The following is a 21,694-nucleotide window of genomic DNA, read 5'->3' on the forward strand; positions in this document are numbered from 1 at the left end:
GTGATGCATTTTTACAAATAGAAAAATTTACTTGAAAATACTGAAATGTGTCTTTTTTTGTATTTGAGCTTCAAATAATTATTGAAATGATCCAGGGATATTGATGCAGTCGTTCTTTTCACACTAACTTTAGACAGACTAGAGTGATATTACACTGAAGTATGACAGCTGTGGCAAAGAGCCTTTTTTTCACTATTCACACACAAACACACACACACAGACACACACACACACGCAGACACACACGCACTCACAGAGTCCTCATTAAGCAGCCAATGGCCTGGAAATCATCCCGCTGGCTCCGCCCCAAAGTGTGAGCAGCCTTTGTTATTGTAATCAGGCTCTTAGTGTGCAGGGGGCAGGGGGTGCATGTGTGTGCGTGTGTGCAGTGCAGCAGGACTTGGCCATCCGTCAGTACGCCTCCTCACAGCTCCCATCCATAGGCCCATACAGCATCAGATTTGAAAAAACAACTACTGATGCAAACACTACAAAATACAGTTTATTTTGATGAAAACCATTGATGAAAACCATGTGAAAAACACCAAATCGAAAAAGGAAATTTCAAGGTAATCATAATCAGGTCTCAGCCATATGCCTCAACTCTCAAAAGTTTGAGCCTGCAAAATACCTTTACGACAACCAGAAACGCTGTCAGAAAGGAGGTGGGGGGGGGGGGGGGCTGCAGCCTGCGGTCATCAATATCTGCAGGCCATCTGTCATAGGGGTCTATGGAGGCGCACAGTCTCCACTCAGGACTAGAAGGACATATGGTGAACCATAAAGTTACAGAGCACCATTCACAGGGAGAGGAGAAGGGCCAGACTAACAGAGACACAGGGACAGACAGACAGACAGACAGACAGACAGACAGACAGACAGACAGACAGACAGACAGACAGACAGACAGACAGACAGACAGACAGACAGACAGACAGAGTTGAGTTGAAAACAATGAGAGAATGGGAAGCAAGTAAGAGAGAGAGATGGCATTTGTAGATGACAGTCAGGCTACAGTGTGTCAAACTGTAGGCATGTGTCTGAGAAACGTCCTTCATTGATTTGTAAGTAACTGATTGATAGACCTGTCAAACCTTGACTAGAACTCAGTGATCGGGGTTTGGCATCCCTATCTGACAGAACACAACCTTACTGTAGCATGTTGCTGTACTATAGCACAACAAATGTGGTGTAATAGCCTGAAGAAAGAACGTAATTACACTGAAATTAAGGGTATAGGCTATGTGAGATTTCATTAACCTATGAGTAGGCATACTAGGCCTATAACTTGTTTCCACACTATTGCCATGTTATAACCACTTTATTGCATGCTATTCTATAAAGTGCTACCAACATAATTGCATTGACTAAATTAATCTGATTGTGCATTTGTACACACTACTTCAGTATTATATAATTAGTTTCATTACATTTTATGGGAAATTGGTAGGGTATGCCTTCCTTTCACCTGCTGATAAGATTCTGAGAGAGGCATTCTAAGAAATGAAAGCTTCCTTTCAGAGACACTTTGAAAGCTCAAGCATCTTTGAGGAGTTGCAATGAGAGAGCCGGGAAGAAGTTGAATTTCACTTGTGACTTACTAGGGATACCGCGACCCCTTTGTGTTCCTTTTCAATGGGCATTGTTTTGGAACGCTGACAGTGTGCGGCGCTCTCATTGGCTGTTTTGGAAACAATAAAAGGACCGGTGGCCTCTGATTGGTTCAAATCGACAGCTGCCCAATAATACCCCCCTTCCCGAATCGTAAGTTTCTCTACCCAACTTTCCATAGTATGAAGTAAAGTTGCTGTGTTTGGAAGCGGTGTGCAAGTGGAAAAGTCACAGCAAAGATGAAGATGAAGCTGTGTAAAACTTTTTTAGGTGAGTCACCTATTTATCATTTGTTTCTCGCTCTCTCTTCAGCAAGCAATGTGTTGACGGCTAACTGAACTATGGTTAGGAGCAGATGTGACGGTCTACGCATCTGTCACTTTTTAGACTGTTAGGATAGGCCTTGCATGCTCTTCTGTTGTAGCCTAAACTGGCATGTTCTCTATTCAAACTCATTTAAAGACACAGTAGCCTATTCATCGTAAAGAAAGTGTCAGTATTTGCATTGGCTTTTGTGATGATAAAGAAGCATCTTCCACCCACTACAAAACACTCACAGGTGGCGTCAACATTATTTAAACATACTCCAATTATGTTAATGTAACTTCTTCGTATTTCATTAACAAAAACTCATCAACTATATTTACACAATGTCTAAATTTAACCCAAAATGTACGGAAGCTATAAGCTTGTCGACAACGTATAAAAAAGGTTGATTTGTAGTCTGTGCCCAGTTGCTGAATTTTCTGGGCCTTTTAACCGTTCAGCTGTTTATGAAAAGTTTTTCAGTATATGCCCGAATTTATATTAACAGAAAAACAATGTTGAATCCTAACCACACAAGGCCCTTTGTGCTGACCAAAGATTTCCTGAACTCACACTCTGTTCAGACACTTTGTTAGACAAAGGAAAGTTTTGTCCCCTCAGGGATTAGTGGCTCTTAACTCTGTATAGGAGACGTCAGGCTGCAAGCGTATTAAACATTTTTATGCGGGGTGGGGGAGTCTGTCAGATAGGTCCATCTGTTTTTGGGGAGTCGAGAGAGCAGCCTACCCTCTCGTCGGTCACCCACCATGTAATATTTATACAGCCTGTCCCAGTCACAGCAGATCCGACGCTGATTGTATTCCAGAGTAGGGCTGTCCATCTGCACTGGGGCTTTAAAACGTGACTGAGATGGGGGAGAAAATGGCCCCAGCTGGTAACCGAAGAGGAGTTGAGACTTTAAATATGCAAAACTCTTTTGAAGAGCTTTAACAGTGCCAAAATGTTGATCATTTTTTCACCATATTTACAACCGGACGTTTGAGGGGTATAGACTAGGCCTACTAGGGTACTTTATATGCCCAATAAGTAAAAACATTGATTTACACGCATTCAAAAGGGTATACTACTATAAAACTACTAATAGCATATTCGTTTTGTTTAATTATTGATTGGTTTTCCTAATGTGTATAGGTATAAGCTTCATGATTAGACCTAGATTATGGTCATATCCTATATATTCGTGGTTATATTAGCATTTATTAGCCTACTCTATTTTAACAATACATTGTTCTAAAGTAGCTTTTTTTCTGTAACATTATTTGATTTTCCTCAAAACACAATCAGTAGAGAGCAAATATAGGCAAAGATACGTATTGGGCTCCCGAGTGGCGCAGCGGTCTAAGGCACTGTATCTCAGAGCTAGAGGGGTCACTACAGACCCTAGTCCGATTCCAGGCTGTATCACAACCGGCCATGATTGGGAGTCCCATAGGGCGGCGCACAATTGGCCTAGCGTTGTTCGGGTTTGGCCGGGGTAGGCCGTAATTGTAAATGAGAATTTCTTCTTAACTGACTTGCCTAGTTAAAGAAAGGTTAAATAAACACTGTTGGATTACTAGTACTTCGTCCAGAGGCGCTCAGGCTGTAGGCCTAATTATATTTTGCGGAGTATTGCCTATGTATTGTTGCACAAGAAAAACTTGTTCCCTCTGAGAGGGGTAAGTTACGCTTTTTTTGCCTTGACAACAATGTTTCAGTTTTTGTGCTACGAAGACATTGTCTTTAACAGACACCATGCAATCGATATTTTTTTCTTCTCCAATAAAACATCGGTATTTAAGTTAACTTTGAAGGAATTTAAATCGGTGTGAATTGGAAAGTGGTTTATATTTAGCTCTGAGAGTAGTTACCACATCTATAAGGACCAACGTTACAGTATGTTTCTGGACCGCCGTTTTAGCAGAGCGCTCTAGCTACTGTCCATGGTGCTGAAACTAAGGCACGCACCACCCGGGCTACTGAAATCTTCTAAATATTTTTACGGTGCTTAGATTTACCTTGATACTGATGCTGATGGAGGGTGTAGACTACAACAAATTATGATTGATGCTGCAGCATGATAACTGATATAAAAAAATGACCGGAGTACCCGAAGCCACCTCTTATCCTATGTTGTGGGCTTTGCTATGGTGATGTCAGAGCATGGGGGGAGGGGTGAACAATGACCCATGAGCGAAAGGTAAGGCAATATTACGTAGGCCTGTTCTCGCTGACAAAGGCAAATGAAGCCATGTTTTTTTTGCTTATGAATTTTGGAGTAGGCTATTCTACATTTAAAGTTGGAGTAATGCCGCTTTTGTAAACTGAAGACTGGTGGAAGAGCACTGAGCTCCGGATTATGTTTGATGTCTCTAACGGTCAATTAAAGAGTTGCGGGGATATTGTGGAGGTAGTATTCAACGCTGAGAAGAAGTTGTTGAAATAGGAATCAGGAGGCCCGCCTTACCTACTTGAAAACAACGAAGCAACCAGAGCCATTCAATGATGGTATTTATAATCATATTATGGTTTCAAATTCTGTAGTATAGTTAAATGCGTGTGTTCCTCAAATGTATTTGAAATCAGATTGTAAACATATTTATTATCTTTTCGCGAACATCCATTGCTGTTGGTTTCTATCGCCTAATGGATGTCCCGGTCATAATTCTTAAAGATGCAGTCTCTTTAGGATGCTAATTCGTATAGAAAATAATTGTATCTTATTTCACACAACCTTCAGTACTATAGACTTATGGCATGAACAAGCAGAACACACCGTTCTGTTTTGGTAATCCAAAAGTAATCCAGACGGCCAGAGAATGTCCTTTCGGACGAATTACGAACTCTTTTGATAGTCCCCTTTAAAAAAACGTTGATCGTTTTGATGTGAGTTTCAGATAAGCTATATTGTTCACAGTTTGTAAAAACATTCATGTGTGATTTGTATCGGACTTCGTGTTGCTTAGGGTTTCTGAAACTTCGAGAAAAGAGGCATATAGACCTAATGTTGATAAGTTTGAAAGCTGTAGGCCTATTGTGTGGCATTGTACATAGACATGTAATTGTATTTTATGGTTTATCCTTTCTTTCCATTACGAAGAGCCTATAGAAAAGTAGGCTACCGGGGTGATAATATAAAATAATATTTGAACCACTAGGCATATTTGTTTCGGTTTAGGGTTCTATTGTGAAAGTCATTTAGTGTTTTTGCGATCCGGAGAGGCATAGGCCTTTATACGGGCAATGTAGCCTACTTTTCTTGTTCTTATCTCGTGTATGTTTTTTGTCTTTATATTTCAGTTGTATGTGGATGTTCAATCGATGATCAAGGCATAAACCGGCATGTTATTTGGTTACAAAGTGACTTTGCAATGGGCCTACTGCTGCGTTGCTATATATCTGCCTGTGCTTTCCTACTCGGCTTGCAGGAGGTCGTGTTTGTAGTCGATGACTGTGAAATGTGTCAGTAGGAAACTGGGGGAGGTGGAGCTACATATCCGAGAGCCGATGATCATGTGCCCCTCAAATGTCACCATCTCCCGGGGCTATGTGCGCTAAGAGTGCCATTACAACGACCTTATTATTATAATAGCACTAGAAAAACACACCCAAACTTGATATTTGAAGGCTTTCTCTCTCTCACTAAAGCAAGACCGATAAACTCGAAGGCGTTGTGTCATAGCGGAGCGTGTGAGGTCGTGTTAGCAGCACCATGGACAGCACCGTGGTGTTTTTGTGCAAGGCCGATAAACAAAGCCACGAAGCCATTTTCTTTCTCTTTAAACACATATTCATAAATCATTTAAATGTATTAAAATGTGTCCTACTCTAGGCCTTGAGGTCTAATTCCATTATGTGCAAGAGAGAAGAAAAATAGGCTAACATGGTCGAGGAGGAGGCTTTGGGTAGGCTAGTTGCAGTTCCGTTGTAAATGCAGTTTAATATTTTAGTATATACTGATTAACTGTCTGGTTCATTAAAGGCTATTCCTCAAATAATATAATCACCACCGGTTATAACGTCCAACTACATAGGCCAAGTAGGCCTAATCATAGGTATGCCTAAAATGCTATATGATACGTATTTTTTTGCACATTGCTGCATGTTTAACGCAACATGATCTTGGAACAGTGTAATGTCATTGATTTAACAGCGCTAGTGATAGCACATGGGCAGACCTTCTGTACCTGTCGGCCTACTGTATTGTTCTCTTTTATTTCTCTGGGAGAATCCCAACCACACAGCCCTATTGTGTATGGGGAGCTTGTTGTGTTTGCAATAACAGTCATGGTTATTTATCGACCTCTTATCAACCATCGACCGTTTTTACCTGTAGCTCTGTCCAGATTGAACATGTGATGATTTTCTAGGGCTTCTCTTCAAGGATCGTTTTGTGTTTAATCTTTTTAGAACATTTTGTACACAAATAAGAATAACAACAAATAAGAAGAACACCAACAATTAACATTACATTATGTCATGGAATGAAATTGCCATACATGGAAAAAATAAAGCATGTCACACAGTCTTATATCTTGTATCCCTAATAGTTTTAGGAAGTCACCAGTATAGGCCTGTCTAAGTGTGTACACAATATATACAAAGTATGTGGACACCCCTTCAAATGAGTGGATTCTTCTATTTCAGCCACACCGGTTGCTGACAGGTGTATAAAATCGAGCACACCGCCATGCAATCTCCATAGACAAACGCTGGCAGTAGAATGGCCTTACTGAAGAGCTCAGTGACTTTCAATGTGGCACCGTCATAGGATGCCACCTTTCCAACAAGTCAGTTTGTCAAATATCTGCCCTGCTAGAGCTGCCCCGGTCAACTGTAAGTGCTGTTATTGTGAAGTGGAAACGTCTAGGAGCAACAACGGCTCAGTCACAAAGTGGTAGGCCACACAAGCTCACTGAATGGGACCACCGAGTGCTGAAGCGCGTAGCGCGTAAAATCCTCTGTCCTCTGTTGCAACACTCACTATCGAGTTCCAAACTTGCTCTGGAAGCAACGTCAGCACAATAAATGTTTGTCGGGAGCTTCATGAAATGGGTTTCCATGGCCGAGCAGCCGCACACAAGCCTAAGATCATTATGCGCAATGCCAATCATCGGCTGGAGTGTGGTAAAGCTCGCCGCCATTGGACTCTGGAGCAGTGGAAACACATTCTCTGGAGTGATGAATCACGCTTCACCATCTGGCTGTCCAGTGGACGAATTTGGGTTTGGTGGAGAGAACGCTACCTGCTTGAATGCATAGTGCCAACTGTAAAGTTTGGTGGAAGAGGAATAATGGTCTGGGGCTGTTTTTCATGGTTCGGGCTAGGCCACTTAGTTCCAAGAAAGGGAAGTCTTAACGCTACAGCATACAATGACATTCTAGACAATTCTATGCTTCCAACTTTGTGACAACAGTTTGGGGAAGGCCCTTTCCTGTTTCAACATGACAATGTCCCCATGCACAAAGCGAGGTCCATACAGAAATGGTTTGTCGAGATCGGTGTGGAAGAACTTGACTGGCCTGCACAGAGCCCTGACCTCAACCCCATTGAACACCTTTGGGATGAATTGGAACACCGACTGCAAGCCAGGCCTAATCGCCCAACATCAGTGCCCGACCTCACTAATGCTTTTGTGGCTGAATGAAAACAAGTCCCCACAGCAATGTTTCAAAATCTAGTCGAAAGCCTTCCCAAAAGAGTGGAGGCTGTTGTTGCAGCAAAGGGGGGACCAACTCCATATTAATTCCCATGATTTTGGAATGAGATTTTCGACGAGCAGGTGTCCACACACTTTTGGTCATGTAGTGTATGTCAAAGGTGGGCAAACTTTTGCGCGCCTCTGTGTGGCCCTCCATTGAATTTCGAAATCCCGATGTGGCTCTCGAGCCAAAAGGTTTGCCCAACCCTGATGTATGCTGTATGCTGTTGATGTATAACCCTGACTGTGTGTCCTATGTCTCTCCTCTCCAATAGAAAATGAGTTCAGAGGGCAGCTGCTGAACCAGAGGTGGACGCGAGGAGACAGAATAAGCAGATTCTGTGAGACCAAGAGGAGCCTTCGAATCAAAGTCAGAAGCTGTGTGTGTGTGTGTGTGTGTGTGTGTGTGTGTGTGTGTGTGTGTGTGTGTGTGTGTGTGTGTGTGTGTGTGTGTGTGTGTGTGTGTGTGTGTGTGTGTGTGTGTGTGTGTGTGTGTGTGTGTGTGAGAAAGAGAAAGAGAAAGAGAAAGAGAGACAGATAGTAAGTGCAGTGTCATGACACTCTGTGTGTTTCAGATGAGTCAGGACACAGCAGAAACGAGAACCCGGACCCGCTCAAAAGGCATCAGAGGTGAGCTGGGGCCAAACACACATGCACGTACAGTAGACACGCACGCAGCCACCGCACGCAGCCACACATTCACACACACTAATTGAAACGGCTTCATTTGTCGTGTATTTAGGATAAGTGTGTGTCTTATGATGTTCTCTCTCTGTCTTTTTATTCCCCAGTACCCGTTGAACTCGTGGGAGCAGAGTTAAGGTGAGAGAATACTTTTTTTTCTGCTACTGTATTGAATCCAGCCACACAGTTGTCCTATTACTGTATACATGTAGTCCACTCCTGATAAATGCAATATGGCTTTAGACTGGTCGGGTGCACTAAAACCAGAGCATGCAGATATTCAGAGCAAATTAACTAGGCTGGTAATGAACTGAAAAGCACATACAAAGTTTGAACGTATTCATTGTGCAAAATGAATAAAACAAATGTTTGTTTTCTGTTTGTACCACTAAGTAGCTGCCCCACCCCCGGGTGCGATGGTTCAGGCCATGTCATAGGGAGATATTCACGACACAGAAGGTATGATATGCTAACTACACTAACCACCACCAACTCTTAGCGCTCCTCTGTTAACACCGGTTTTTAAATACAAATACTATTCAATTGAGAAAAAGCTCCATTAAAAATACCACATATAGTGGTATTAAGGGTAATTCAATAGTCTCTTAAAGACATTCTCCAGTGATTTTTAAACTTTACCTGTTGAAAAACAATATCCCATGTATAAATACAGTAAAGTGCATACACTAAAGGGTAAAAAAATGTGTTTTGAGCAAAATAGTGTTTTTTGGACAACTGCAAACTTCAAGGAGTAGGGCATTGGTCTGATGGTGACTTTGTGATGTCATCGGCCACCCTCCTTGCTCAAGGAACAGTAGAGAACAAAAGAGGAAAGGCTCCTCCCCCCACTTGTGCCATGTCATGAGGATACCTGGACCACCTATTGAGATGTGCCTTTTGTTAAGTAAATCAGGTGTTAAAAGAGATGAAAAGGAGACTGGAGTAAGACTTTAACATCCATCTCCTCACCTTGCACCCATAGCATTCTTGGATGCCCAATAGTGAAGAAGAGGAAACTTGTGGAGGCGGAGGCAGAAGAGAATCAACCTGCCCCCAAGAAAAAGACCCTGGCCCTGAAGTTGGCCATGGACGAGGGTTTCAACACAGCAGATAGTGATGCCACCAGTGAGGCAGAGAATAAGGAGGGGGAGGAGTCAGAGGAGGAGGAGCAGAAAGAGAAGGAAAATTACAAAACGCCAAACCCAGCCATGTCCATGAAAGGTGAGTCAAGAGAAGACCAGAATCCAAGGAATATATCACATTTATCATGGATTGCTATTGGCCATTGCAGTGGTACAGATTGATAATGATACTAAAGTAAGTATTGATAGAAAGACAAATACAGGGAGCGCTCATTATTTAGCAATAATCTATCAACTCTGCACTGTACACAGCCGATTGCTCACAGGTGGTACCCGAAGACACCGAAAAAGAGACCTCTGTCGAGTCCGACACCATAGCTGTACCTGAAGCAGGTACTTCACAGAAGGACACAGCCACCATAACCCAACAGCAAGCTTCCACAGAGGCAGAAGCAGAGGCAGAGGCAGACAGACACAAAGAGGAGGTGCAAGTAGTGACAGAGATACAGGCCGCTGAGGAGGAGAAGGAGGAGGAAGATGAGGATACAGTTGATGTACACAGAACAATAGAGCAGAACAAGGGAAACAATGAAACAGGGAGAGCAGAGAGTGAGGAGAAGCAAAAGGAGGAGGTAGGAGAGGAGGAGGAGGGAGGAGGGGAGGAAGAGAAAGAAGAGGAGAGGCAATTTGTGAGTCAGGAGATCTCAGATCACCAGTATTCCAGTGGCGACTATAGCAGGCATCAGGCAAAAGAGGAGGGAGATGAGGAAGAAGAGAAGAAGGGAGAGGAAAAGGAGGAGGAGGAGGAAGAGAAGGAGAAGGTGGAAGAGGAGGTAGAAGAAGAAAAGGAGGAAGAGGAAGACGAGGTGGTCTACATGGAGCCTGCCATCCCTTTTGCCCCTAGTACTCCTGCTCAGGAATGTGAGGATACAGAAGTGGCAGCGGGGGAGGTAAAGATTGGTTCCCCGTTGACTGAAGAGGAGGAAGAGGAGGAGGAAGAAAAGGAGGAAACAGAAGCAGGGGAGGTAGAAGAAGAGGACCACGACTCTCACAAAGCCCCACCTATCACAGTGGTCATTGAGATACGATCTGAGGAGGAGGAGGAGGAAGATGAGGAGGAAGATGACTGTCTCTCACAGGGTTCTGGTGTGACAGATGACTCAGAGACCTGGGATATGACCCGGGGGAACTTGGGACTGCTGGAGCAAGCCATCGCCCTGAAGGCCGAGCAGGTGAGAGGGCCGCACGTCGACCAACAGTCTCCAGAGCACCAGCACTACCACAGCCCCGACGACAGGGCCAGCAAAGCCATGGACCAAGCCATGCGACACAGAGGACACCACAGCAAAGGTAGGACAGTTTATGCTTTATCAGGATATCTTTTAACCCGCCATAGAATCAGAATCATGTTCTAATTGTTAGGGATTTTGCTCACTCAACATCCCTCCCTTTCCCATCCAGAAAAGAAGGAGGTGAAATGCCCTACCCCTGGGTGTGATGGGACGGGTCATGTGACTGGGCTGTACCCCCACCACCGCAGCCTCTCTGGGTGCCCTCACAAAGACAGGATCCCACCTGAGAGTGAGTACTAGCAGAGCACTAACACGCTAATACCAAAGTTCTAACAGCGAAACATTACACCTACTCGTTTGAACAATTTGCATATCTGACCCACATTCTTATATCTCTCTGTCTATCTCTCCCTAGTACTGGCCATGCACGAGAACGTGCTGAAGTGTCCAACTCCAGGATGCATAGGCCAGGGTCACGTAAACAGCAATCGCAACACACACCGCAGGTATTATACTATCCAACGATTACAACCTGACATTGACCTTATATTTCTGGTGGAATTCTATGAGAAAATGTATACATTTTCACTATCTCTCTTTGTCCCTCTCAGTCTGTCCGGTTGTCCCATAGCAGCTGCAGAGAAACTCTCCAAGGGGGGCCATGTCACCCCCAGTCACCCCCAGCTTTCAGTCAGCGAGCCCCCAACTGGGAGCCCCCATTCAGACAGAGTTCTCAGGTGAGCCCTCTCAGGTCCTCCCTTTCTCCATATCTCCACTTACTACAATAGCTGTCCATCTGATGCATTTTACTCATCTTTTACCCCTTCTCTTGTACAAAATGTTCTGACTGTTTCACCACCTCTGTCTTACCTTTCACCTCTCTCTCTCTCTCTCGCTCTCTCTCTCTCTCTCTCCTACAGACCTATGTGTTTTGTGAAGCAGCTGGAGATCCCTCAGTACGGCTATAGACCCAACATGGTGCCTGCCACACCCCGCGCCAACCTGGCCAAAGAGCTGGAGAAATACTCCAAGGTCTCCTTCGACTATGCAAGTTTCGACGTCCAGGTGTTTGGGAAGCCTTTGCTGGTTCCAAAGATACCCGCCACCAGTCAAACCTCACCCAAAGCCTTCAAATGTAAGATGATCTTGTCAGTTGTTGAATTTCTGTTGGAAACCAAAAGGACATCGTTTTTTTGCCCTGTAAGCGTTCTATGGACAAGGTATCACAGCAATTCATGCTCTGGTTTGTTTCCCTGGCACTGTTTCCACATGCTAACTTTTTAGCATTTGTGGCACAAATCTATTCAAGTCATGAGACCGATATTAGCATTTTTCGCGCATCATGTCCAAATCATCCAAAAGCATTTAAAATTTGTTTCATTTTTTCATTTTTAAAAGTCTATATATAGCATGTGCAAATGAGGTAGGATAAGGGAGATAAATAGGCCATGGTGGCGAAGTGATTACAATATAGCAATTAAACACTGGAATGGTAGATGTGCAGAAGATGAATGTGCAAGTAGAGATACTGGGGTGCAAAGGAGCAAGATAAATAAATAAATACAGTATGGGGATGAGGTAGTTGGATGGGCTATTTACAGATGGGCTATGTACAGGTGCAGTGATCTGTGAGCTGCTCTGACAGCTGGTGCTTAAAGCTAGTGAGGGAGATAAGAGCCTCTAGCTTCAGTGACTTTTGCAGTTCATTCCAGTCATTGGCAGCAGAGAACTGGAAGGAGAGGCGGCCAAAGGAAGAATTGGCTTTTGGGGTGACCAGTGAGATATATCTGCTGGAGCGTGTGCTACGGGTGGATGCTGCTATGGTGATCAGTGAGCTGAGATAAGGCGGGGTTTTACCTAGCAGAGACTTGTAGATGACTTAGAGCCAGTGGGTTTGGCGACGAGTATGAAGCGAGGGCCAGCCAACGAGAGCGTACAGGTCGCAGTGGTGGGTAGTATATGGGACTTTGGTGACAAAACGGATGGCACTGTGATAGACTGTATCCAATTTGTTGAGTAGAGTGTTGGAGGCTATTTTGTAAATGACATCGCCGAAGTCGAGGATCGGTAGGATGGTCAGTTTTATGAGGGTATGTTTGGCAGCATGAGTGAAGGATGCTTTGTTGCGAAATAGGAAGCCGATTCTAGATTTAATTTTGGATTGGAGATGTTTAATGTGAGTCTGGAAGGAGAGTTTACAGTCTAACGAGACACCTAGGTATTTGTAGTTGTCCACATATTCTAAGTCAGAACTGTCCAGAGTAGTGATGCTGGATGGGCGGGTGGGTGCGTGCAGCGATCGGTTGAAGAGCATGCATTTAGTTTTACTTGGATTTAAGAGCAGTTGGAAGCCACGGAAGGAGAGTTGTATGGCATTGAAGCTCGTCTGGAGGTTAGTTAACACAGTGTCCAAAGAAGGGCCAGAAGTATACAGAATGGTGTCGTCTGCGTAGAGGTGGATCAGAGAATCACCAGCAGCAAGAGCGACATCATTGATGTATACAGAGAAGAGAGTCGGCCCGAGAATTGAACCCTGTGGCACCCCCATAGAGACTGCCAGAGGTCCGGACAACAGGCCCTCCGATTTGACACACTGAACTCTATCAGAGCAGTAGTTGGTGAACCAGGCGAGGCAATCATTTGAGAAACCAAGGCTGTTGAGTCTGCCAATAAGAATGTTGTGATCGACAGAGTCGAAAGCCTTAGCCAGGTCGATGAATACGGCTGCATAGTAATGTCTCTTATCGATGGCGGTTATGATATCGTTTAGGACCTTGAGCGTGGCTGAGGTGCACCCATGACCAGCTCTGAAACCAGATTGCATAGCGGAGAAGGTACGGAGGGATTCAAAATGGTCTGTAATCTGTTTGTTAACTTGGCTTTCGAAGACCTTAGAAAGGCAGGGTAGGATAGAAATAGGTCTGTAGCAGTTTGGGTCTAGAGTGTCTCACCCAATTGATTTTGAAGCTCAACAAAGTCACTTATAGATGATTTAAACATGATGCATGAAAAATGCAAATATAAGTCCCATGACTTCCTAAAACGTTAGCATGTGAAAACAATGCCAGGGAAACTAAACTAAGGCATGTATTGCTGTCATACCTTGCCCATAGACCGCTTACAGGGTAAGGAAACGTATGTCATTTTGTAATTTGGGTGAACTGTCCCTTTAACTAACAAAACATAACTTTTTCGTTTCACGTCAGTATTCATGAGAGAAATTGGTTGGTAGTCTTGGATCATGACCCTGCTGGTTATAGGGGAACTGTAATGGCGGCTTGGTGCGTGTTATACTGTGAAGGTAAATTCCAATTTGCACACACCCACCCTCTCTCTCTTCTACAGCTAAACCATTCCCTAAGGCCACGTCCCCGGGCCATAGCTTCTCGGGAGGATATGCAAAGAGCAGCTCCTCCTCGTCCTCCAGTGGCTATGATTACACCCATGATGCTGAGGCTGCTCACATGGCTGCCACTGCCATTCTGAACCTGTCCACACGCTGCTGGGAGAGTCCAGAGAACCTTAGCACCAAACAACAGGATCCAGCTGGCAAGGTAGGCCTCTCTGCTACCCAGCTCAGCCCAGCCTAGCCTGTTGGTGGTTGACTTTATAAAGAATATATTTTTCCCTCCTCATTACTACCCACACACGCACATACGCATGCACGCACGCACGCACACGCACGCACGCACGCACCCACGCACCCACGCACCCACGCACACACACACACACACACACACACACACACACACACACACACACACACACACACACACACACACACACACACACACACGCGCTAACATAGTCCTTGTACCTTCAGGACATAGATATTGAAGTTGATGAGAATGGGACACTGGACCTGAGCATGAAGAAGCCCATCAAGATGGAAGGGATGCAATCACCAGACCCCTGTTCTTCCTCCTCCTCGCAGCACCCGGGAGACGTTCCCTCGTCCCAGGGCCACCTACAGGAGGAGTTGGAGGGGCCTCTGGACTTCACTAAGCCAAACTGTCCCAAAGAGAAGGAGGAGCAGGATGAGGTAACTGCCTTATGCCAAGCCTGCGACTAACACCAAACCATTGGAATTATGATAATGTAATAGTATTGAGAGAGGTTAGTGTGTGTTCTAGTCTCAGCTTCCAGTGATACACGAGAATTGGAAATATGGCAAGGTGAGACTTGTGTGATTATGTTCTGATTGCATGATTTTTTATACTGGAGCTGTCATCTTTGCCAGATCTTCTTTGTAAAATAGCTTTTTTTTCTCAATGGGACAACCTGGTTTGAATAAAGGGTGGATTACATGATAAACTATAATCTCCACCCTTACCTGTGTTTGTTTGACCTTCTGCCAGATGGACTATGTGGCCCACTCCAACACCTCCTCTGATGCAGAAGATGATGACATCACCCAGGAGAGCATGGAGGACAGGAAGTACCCAGGCGAGGTCACCACGTCCAGCTTCAAGGTCCAGTTCTCACCCAAAGACTGCAAAAAAGAGGTTCTACTGTAAGAATACTCTAAAATAACTTCAATCCAGCATTCATAACAATGTTATAAGTAAAAAAGAACCTACATTTTAATTATCTGTCTCTCTACCTAGTACTCTAATATCAAGGCTGACACATCACCATTGTAAAGAATTCAGTTCAAAGTAGTACTGCCATCCACCCTCATGTTTTTGAATGAATCCATGAATGAATTTCTAATCATTCCCAATTATCTCCAGATGTCCCACCCCAGGTTGTGATGGCAGTGGGCACATCACTGGAAACTACGCTTCACATCGGAGGTATGACACAGCCCTACTCCCCTGCATTACAACCAATGCAGTCGGTAGCGCTGTTTCACATTGTACGTCTTACAGCTGGATTTATAGTGTTTTTCAGGCACTGACACTGAATGTCAACTAATCTACACATCTGTATAAAAAATCCTGAACTTTCAATAATTACTATACTCTATTGCTCTTATGAGTCCTGTAAACAGTATTCATTGTTATGATTGTGATTGAGATCTTTCCTTAATTCTGCCCTTATTAAATGACTACACAATATACTCTGTCTATATATATATTTCCATATCTTCTAGTCTGTCAGGCTGTCCTCTTGCTGATAAGTCTCTTCGGACCCTCATGGCTGCCCACTCTGCTGAACTCAAGTATGTCTGTGCTTGTATTACTCCTTCCTTCCTTCCTTCCTTCCTTCCTTCCTTCCTTCCTTCCTTCCTTCCTTCCTTCCTTCCTTCCTTCCTTCCTTCCTTCCTTCCTTCCTTCCTTCCTTCCTTCCTTCCTTCCTTCCTTCCTTGTTTCTAACCCAGGCATGTGTGCAGGCATTGGTTCCAGTTCAGCTCCAACACACCTAAAAACCTAATTGTTGTCTGACTTCAAGGATTTTAATTAGGTGTGTTAGTGCTGGGCTGGAACAAAAACCTTCACACACTGCGGCCCTCCTTGACCAGAGTTTCCTATCCCTGTTCTAACCCTACTTTATACTGACATGACTGAACCCTTTGTATTGTCACTACAATGCGCAGGGATGTGTTTTCCCTCTGCTGCGATCTCCTGTATAAAACAAATTCTATCCCATAGAGAAAGTGTTAGCTACTTTTATGACAAAGTGCTTTCATAACATCTCTACATTTGCAACAAATATGAATATCTCATGCAGTGCTATGCTGACCTGACTTTTCTCTGGTTGACTCCCAGGTGTCCGACCCCTGAATGCGATGGATCAGGTCACATCACTGGAAACTACGCCTCCCATAGAAGGTATGCACAGATCATTTATTGCTTTTGTTTAAAAAAAAATGTAATCCTAGAAAATCCAACTGGAAGATAATCTAAAAAGGACTTTATTAAAATTTCTCTCTACGTCTCTGTCAGTTTGTCTGGATGCCCCCGTGCTAAGAAAGGTGCCGTCAAGACAACACCCACCAAGGATGACAAGGAAGATTCTGAGCTTTTAAGGTTGGTCCACGACAAACCATTCCTTTTCTTTACCATCCACACAACAGACCGCCCTTTATTCGTCCCTCTAGTTTTCAAACTATTACTGATTGCTTCCTCTGTCTCTCTCTTTCTATCCTTTCCCCTCTCATTCCCTGTCGTCCCTGGCTTTCCCCACTCCATTAGTAGATGCCCGGTGCCCGGCTGTGACAGCCTGGGCCACATCAGTGGGAAGTATGCCACCCACCGTAGTGCCTACGGGTGCCCCCTGGCAGCGCGGCGTCAGAAGGAGGGGCTCCTCAACGGTTCTCCTTTCTCCTGGAAGGCCTTTAAGACGGAGGGCCCCACCTGTCCCACCCCCGGCTGTGATGGATCAGGACACGCCAACGGCAGCTTCCTCACACACCGCAGGTATTACACTCAATCAAATTCAATCGTTTTTTGGCGGGGTTCGTGCAAACACTTTACAAAAAGCTGGGCCTAAACCTGAAATATTATTAACCTATTATAGGTTATTATTGAGTTTGTTTATTTTATGATTTCATTTCATAGATTTCTACATCTAGTCAGGTTTTTAAAGCCCAGCAAAACATATTGTATAAAGACAAAAAACTGATTGGCGTATTAAAATGAACTAAACTAACTGGCCGTATTCTAGCAGTGCTCCATCACCAGCCTCATCTCTCTTTTCCTCTTCTGTTGTTCCAAGTCTCTCTGGTTGTCCCAAAGCCTCCGCTAATAAGAAGAGAACCAGGTTCCCTGGAGACGAGTACATTACAGCAAAGTTCAAGGCCAGCGATGGTAAGTCTGGGGATATACAGTAACTGAAATGTTTAATCTGACAGTTTCTGCATAATAGGGAAAATCGTAATTTCCGCTTAACTCAAATTTTCACTTAGTCATGCATTGATTTCAGTGGAAGTTAGGATTTGTCCCAACATTATGAGTGGGTCAAGTCAACAATACATCAGTAAAACTGGATGATCTTCAATTATGTTAGACTGTTTCTAGTTGTTTTATTGGTTGTTACTGGTTGCTTAATTTCCCCAGTTCTGGATAATGATGAAGACATCAAGCAGCTGAACAAAGAGATCGGGGAACTGAGTGAGTCCAACTCAGAGATGGAGGATGATATGATGAACCTGCACACACAGGTGAGTCTGATACTTGTTAACAATACCCACTAAATACTGTCCCGACCGTACATTCCTAATTCAATTCAAAATCAAAAACAGATTGTATAAAGGGTGTTTCTGACTGGTTTGTGGCTGACTGAAGAACTGTGGTTGATTGATTGGTGGTTCTCTGCTCCAGATTTCATCCATGGAGAAGAACCTGAAGAGTATGGAGGAGGAAAACAAGCAGATCGAGGAGAGGAATGATGCCCTGTACATGGAGCTGTCTGGCCTGAGCCAAGCTCTGATCCGCAGCCTGTCCAACATCCGGCTGCCACACATGGTGAGCTACACATAGGGATGGATCACTCAGAGCATGCATGAACTCACGCACACCCACATACTCTCCAGAAATGCAATGCACTCGCTTACAAATTAACGCATACAACTTGTCTTTAAAGCGTTACTTGTGTTTACTTCAGCAGGAACCTATGTCGGACCAGAACTTCGATAATTACGTGGACACCTTGACCCATATGTTCTCCAATAAAGATTGCTACCAAAACCCGGAGAACCGCACTCTGTTGGAGTCCATCAACCAAGCAGTAAAAGGCATTGAAGTGTAGTCTCTAAAAGTGTGGTGAGACATAATGGAACATACGAAAGAGAGGTAGAAGAGGAGAGAGGAGGCAAGGTGACATGGTGTCTGGGTATACAAAACCCAACAACCATAAATAATCATCCCTTGCTTTTGGAATATATACTTGGTTTTTCTCTGATTTGTTTTGGAGAAAATATGTTGTCCATTTCATGTTGCTCCCCTCCCTGTTTGCATGAAGGTTAACAGGATGAATGGACACACGAGTGGTTTTGTGCGCATTGGAGTAAACTGTGTTGGTGTGGGTGTTTGGGAACCTTTTGAGGGGTATAATAAAAAAAGACATCCACTTTAATTGTACAGAACAGACTAAGAATGCAGTATACTGGCTCCAATACCCCATCATAACATACGCTCCAAAATAGTGTACTTGTGTTCCAACCCTATTGAGTAATGTTAATAGTATTTATGGGCATAGATATTGCACTTCCAGGAATAGTTTGTTGTTTCATTATTATTGTTGTGTATGAATTTGAGTCTGTTTAATATATTATTTATTCATGTTGTGTTAATTTTGCTTATTTATTCAGCATTTATTTATTGACCTATTTATTTATTTTTACAAAAAAAATGACACTGAAGACATTTTTAAACAGCGACTGAGAGGACTTGTTTATCCTCTGCATTGTTGAGAAAGAGGAAATATTTTAAAATATCAACTATAAATTGTTTTATATATCTTATTTATTTGAAATACTGGGATCTTTTTTAAGTGCAAATATTTTGTAACCGACAAGTTTTGATAATTTTTTAAAGAGTTAGATTTTTGTTTATATCATTTCTTTTATTTCCATAAAGTATTTTGAGACACCTTTGCAATGAACTAGGAAAAATGTGATGAACGTATTTAATATTTATTTGATAATGAAGAACAAAGTGAATGGAGATGTTGGTGTATATTTATTTTGTATTGTCTATGTCACGTGTTAGTGATGATGGCTGTGTATGGATTAGTCTTTGCCCATATGTTGATTTTGAAATAAAGGAAAACCTGTGCTAAGATAACTAAGCATCATGGAATATTTCATGATTAATTATAATTATGCGTAATTATTGTGAAAGTGTATGAATATTGTTTATGGCTACAGATATTTTGTTGACGTCCCTTCAGAACCTAGAAATGGCAGTGGATGTCAGCAAACAACCTATCGGGACCAGGATGGAAAAGCTTGTCATAGTGTTTGATGAGGCGAGTGATTGCGTTCTTCGGATCCAGCACTCCTGGGTGCACCAGTTCTGGTTCGAGAGTCTCAGCTCTCTAGAACATGCTCCCAACTCGAATGAGACCTGGAGACTTGTCCAATTCAGGAGAGAGGTTTTGGAGGCTGCTTTTCAAAGGGACTACTTCACAACTTTCCAGCGTATGGAGGTCTTCTGGGAAGGAATTTCTCTGGGAGTGCTGGAGGAGCAGGATCTCACATTGAGAACCGCCAGTAGCTGGAGAACCAGGGTTTTGAGAGGGAGTTTGGTTGATGGACTGGTAAGTGGCTTCAATCAGTTTATTCCAGGTATTGAAGTGAGTGGCGTCTGGCAGCGGAGTCACAGTGGTTTTCTCAACTCTGATAGTTACTCCTGTGGTGCTACAGAGGGAGTCTTTGGCCACTGATTCGGGGGTAGGTGAAGGAATGGAGGGCCATGATTCAACCTGTGTGGAGCCGACAACTCAGCCACTCTTTCCTCTGGGGATGTCATCTGCTGGGTTGATCTGTGTGTCAACATACCTCCAGTTCTGAGGTGATGTGTGGTCCAGGATTTTAGTTACACGGTTGGCAACAAAGACTTTGTATCGAAAAGAGTGATTTCTGAGTTAAGTGTGGAGCAATTGAAGTTGAAAATTCCTGGTGTTTGTGATGCCCACCATTTGGTGCGACGCAGACCCGGTGGGGAGCATGGTGAGATAGTGTCATTGTCAGTCCTTTTGAGTCAGAGTCTCTACCAGACAAAGTCATGTTAGGATACATCAATTATCCTGTTAGAGCTTTTGTCCAGAATCCACTGCGCTGTTTCAGGTGCAACGTTTATGGTCATGTTGCAGCAGTGTGTATGAGGGAGATTCCAAGATGTGGGAAGTGTGGAGGCAACCATGGGACAGAGGATTGTGAAGGTTCGGAGGATAAAGTTGTGTGTGTTTCAATTGTAAGGGTGCTCATGTTGCTGGGGATCGGAAGTGTCAGCTGCGAGAGAGGCAGATAGAAGTGGCCAGAGTCAGAGCAGTGCAGAGGGTGTCATATGCTGAGGCAGTGAAGAAAATGGAGGAGGATGGGTCAAAGGTGAAGGATCCTGAGAGGATTCCAGTGAGTCGTAGATTTGAGCCAGTACAGAGGGATAGGGTAACGCGTGAGTTATTTTTCAGTAAGGTTGACATCTTAGCGTTCATAGTAATGGTTATCAACTGTACCGCAGAAATGGAAAGTAAATCACTGAAAATAGATGTTGTGGTGGCAGCTGCAGAGAAGTATTTGGGTAGATGAGATTTAACTTCAGAAGTGTTACAGCAGGGGTGGGCAATTCTAGTCCTCGAGGGCCTGATTAGTGTCCCAGTTTTGCCCCAGCCCCAGCTAACACACCTGACTCCAATAATCACCTAATCATGATCTTCAGTTTAGAATGCAATTTGATTAACCAGCTGTGTTTGCTAGGGATGGAGAAGAAGTGTGACACCAATCAGGCCCTCGAGGACTGGAGTTGCACACCCCTGGTTTACAGGGTGAGTTGAAGTGTGGTGTATTTGTATTTTTATTCATTATGGATCCTCATTAGCTGCTTCCAAGGCAGCAGCTATCTTTCCTGGGGTCCAGCAAAATGAAGGCAGTTTATTCAATTTTAAAAACATTACAATACATTCACAGATTTCACAACACACTGTGTGCCCTCAGGCCCCTACTCCACCACTACCACATATCTACAATACAAGATCCATGTATACGTGTGTGTGTATGCATGTGTCTGTGCCTATGTTTGTGTTGCTTCACAGTCCCCACTGTTCCATAAGGTGTATTTTTATGTTTTTAAATCAAATTTTACTGCTTGCATCAGTTACTTGATGTGGAATAGAGTTCCATGTAGTCATGGCTTTATGTAGTACTGTGCACCTCCCATAGTCTGTTCTGTACTTGGGGACTGTATAGAGACCCCTTGTGGCATGTCCCGTGTGGCTCAGTTGGTAGAGCATGGTGTTTGCAACGCCAGGGTTGTGGGTTTGATTCCCACAGGGGACCAGTACGGGAAAAAATTTATGAAATGTATGCATTCGCTACTGTAAGTCGCTCTGGATAAGAGTGTCTGCTAAATGA

At 43.7% G+C, this 21,694-nt stretch overlaps 1 protein-coding gene across 7 annotated transcripts; it reads left to right on the forward strand.

Moving 5' to 3' along the window:
• The first annotated feature begins 1,792 nt into the window (after positions 1-1,792).
• Positions 1,793-19,410, forward strand: LOC115168257 (myelin transcription factor 1). 7 transcript variants are annotated; one of them, XM_029723349.1, is made up of 23 exons: positions 1,793-1,881; positions 7,895-7,989; positions 8,195-8,249; positions 8,411-8,441; positions 8,697-8,762; positions 9,286-9,524; positions 9,698-10,735; positions 10,847-10,966; positions 11,093-11,183; positions 11,289-11,414; positions 11,598-11,812; positions 14,023-14,231; positions 14,501-14,719; positions 15,036-15,190; positions 15,411-15,473; positions 15,773-15,841; positions 16,389-16,451; positions 16,566-16,649; positions 16,815-17,039; positions 17,338-17,429; positions 17,679-17,782; positions 17,943-18,086; positions 18,226-19,410. In XM_029723349.1, the coding sequence occupies exons 1-23, from the start codon at positions 1,851-1,853 to the stop codon at positions 18,367-18,369; spliced, it is 3,678 nt and encodes a 1,225-aa protein (XP_029579209.1). In that variant the 5' UTR covers positions 1,793-1,850; the 3' UTR covers positions 18,370-19,410. The 7 variants fall into 7 exon arrangements, with proteins under 7 accessions (XP_029579209.1, XP_029579212.1, XP_029579210.1 ...); XM_029723352.1 differs by having other exon boundaries at positions 18,229-19,410; XM_029723350.1 differs by having other exon boundaries at positions 8,700-8,762.
• The last annotated feature ends 2,284 nt before the right edge of the window (positions 19,411-21,694 follow it).

The sequence above is a fragment of the Salmo trutta genome, chromosome 30 (genome assembly GCF_901001165.1).
Source record: "Salmo trutta chromosome 30, fSalTru1.1, whole genome shotgun sequence".
Classification (NCBI taxonomy): domain Eukaryota; kingdom Metazoa; phylum Chordata; class Actinopteri; order Salmoniformes; family Salmonidae; genus Salmo; species Salmo trutta.

Coding starts and splice junctions, on each gene's coding strand:
- LOC115168257 (XM_029723349.1), top strand. CDS start 1,851: ATGAAGATGAAGCTGTGTAAAACTTTTTTAG. Junction 16,452..16,565: donor AACTACGCCTCCCATAGAAG/GTATGCACAGAT, acceptor CGTCTCTGTCAG/TTTGTCTGGATGCCCCCGTG. Junction 17,430..17,678: donor AAAGTTCAAGGCCAGCGATG/GTAAGTCTGGGG, acceptor TAATTTCCCCAG/TTCTGGATAATGATGAAGAC.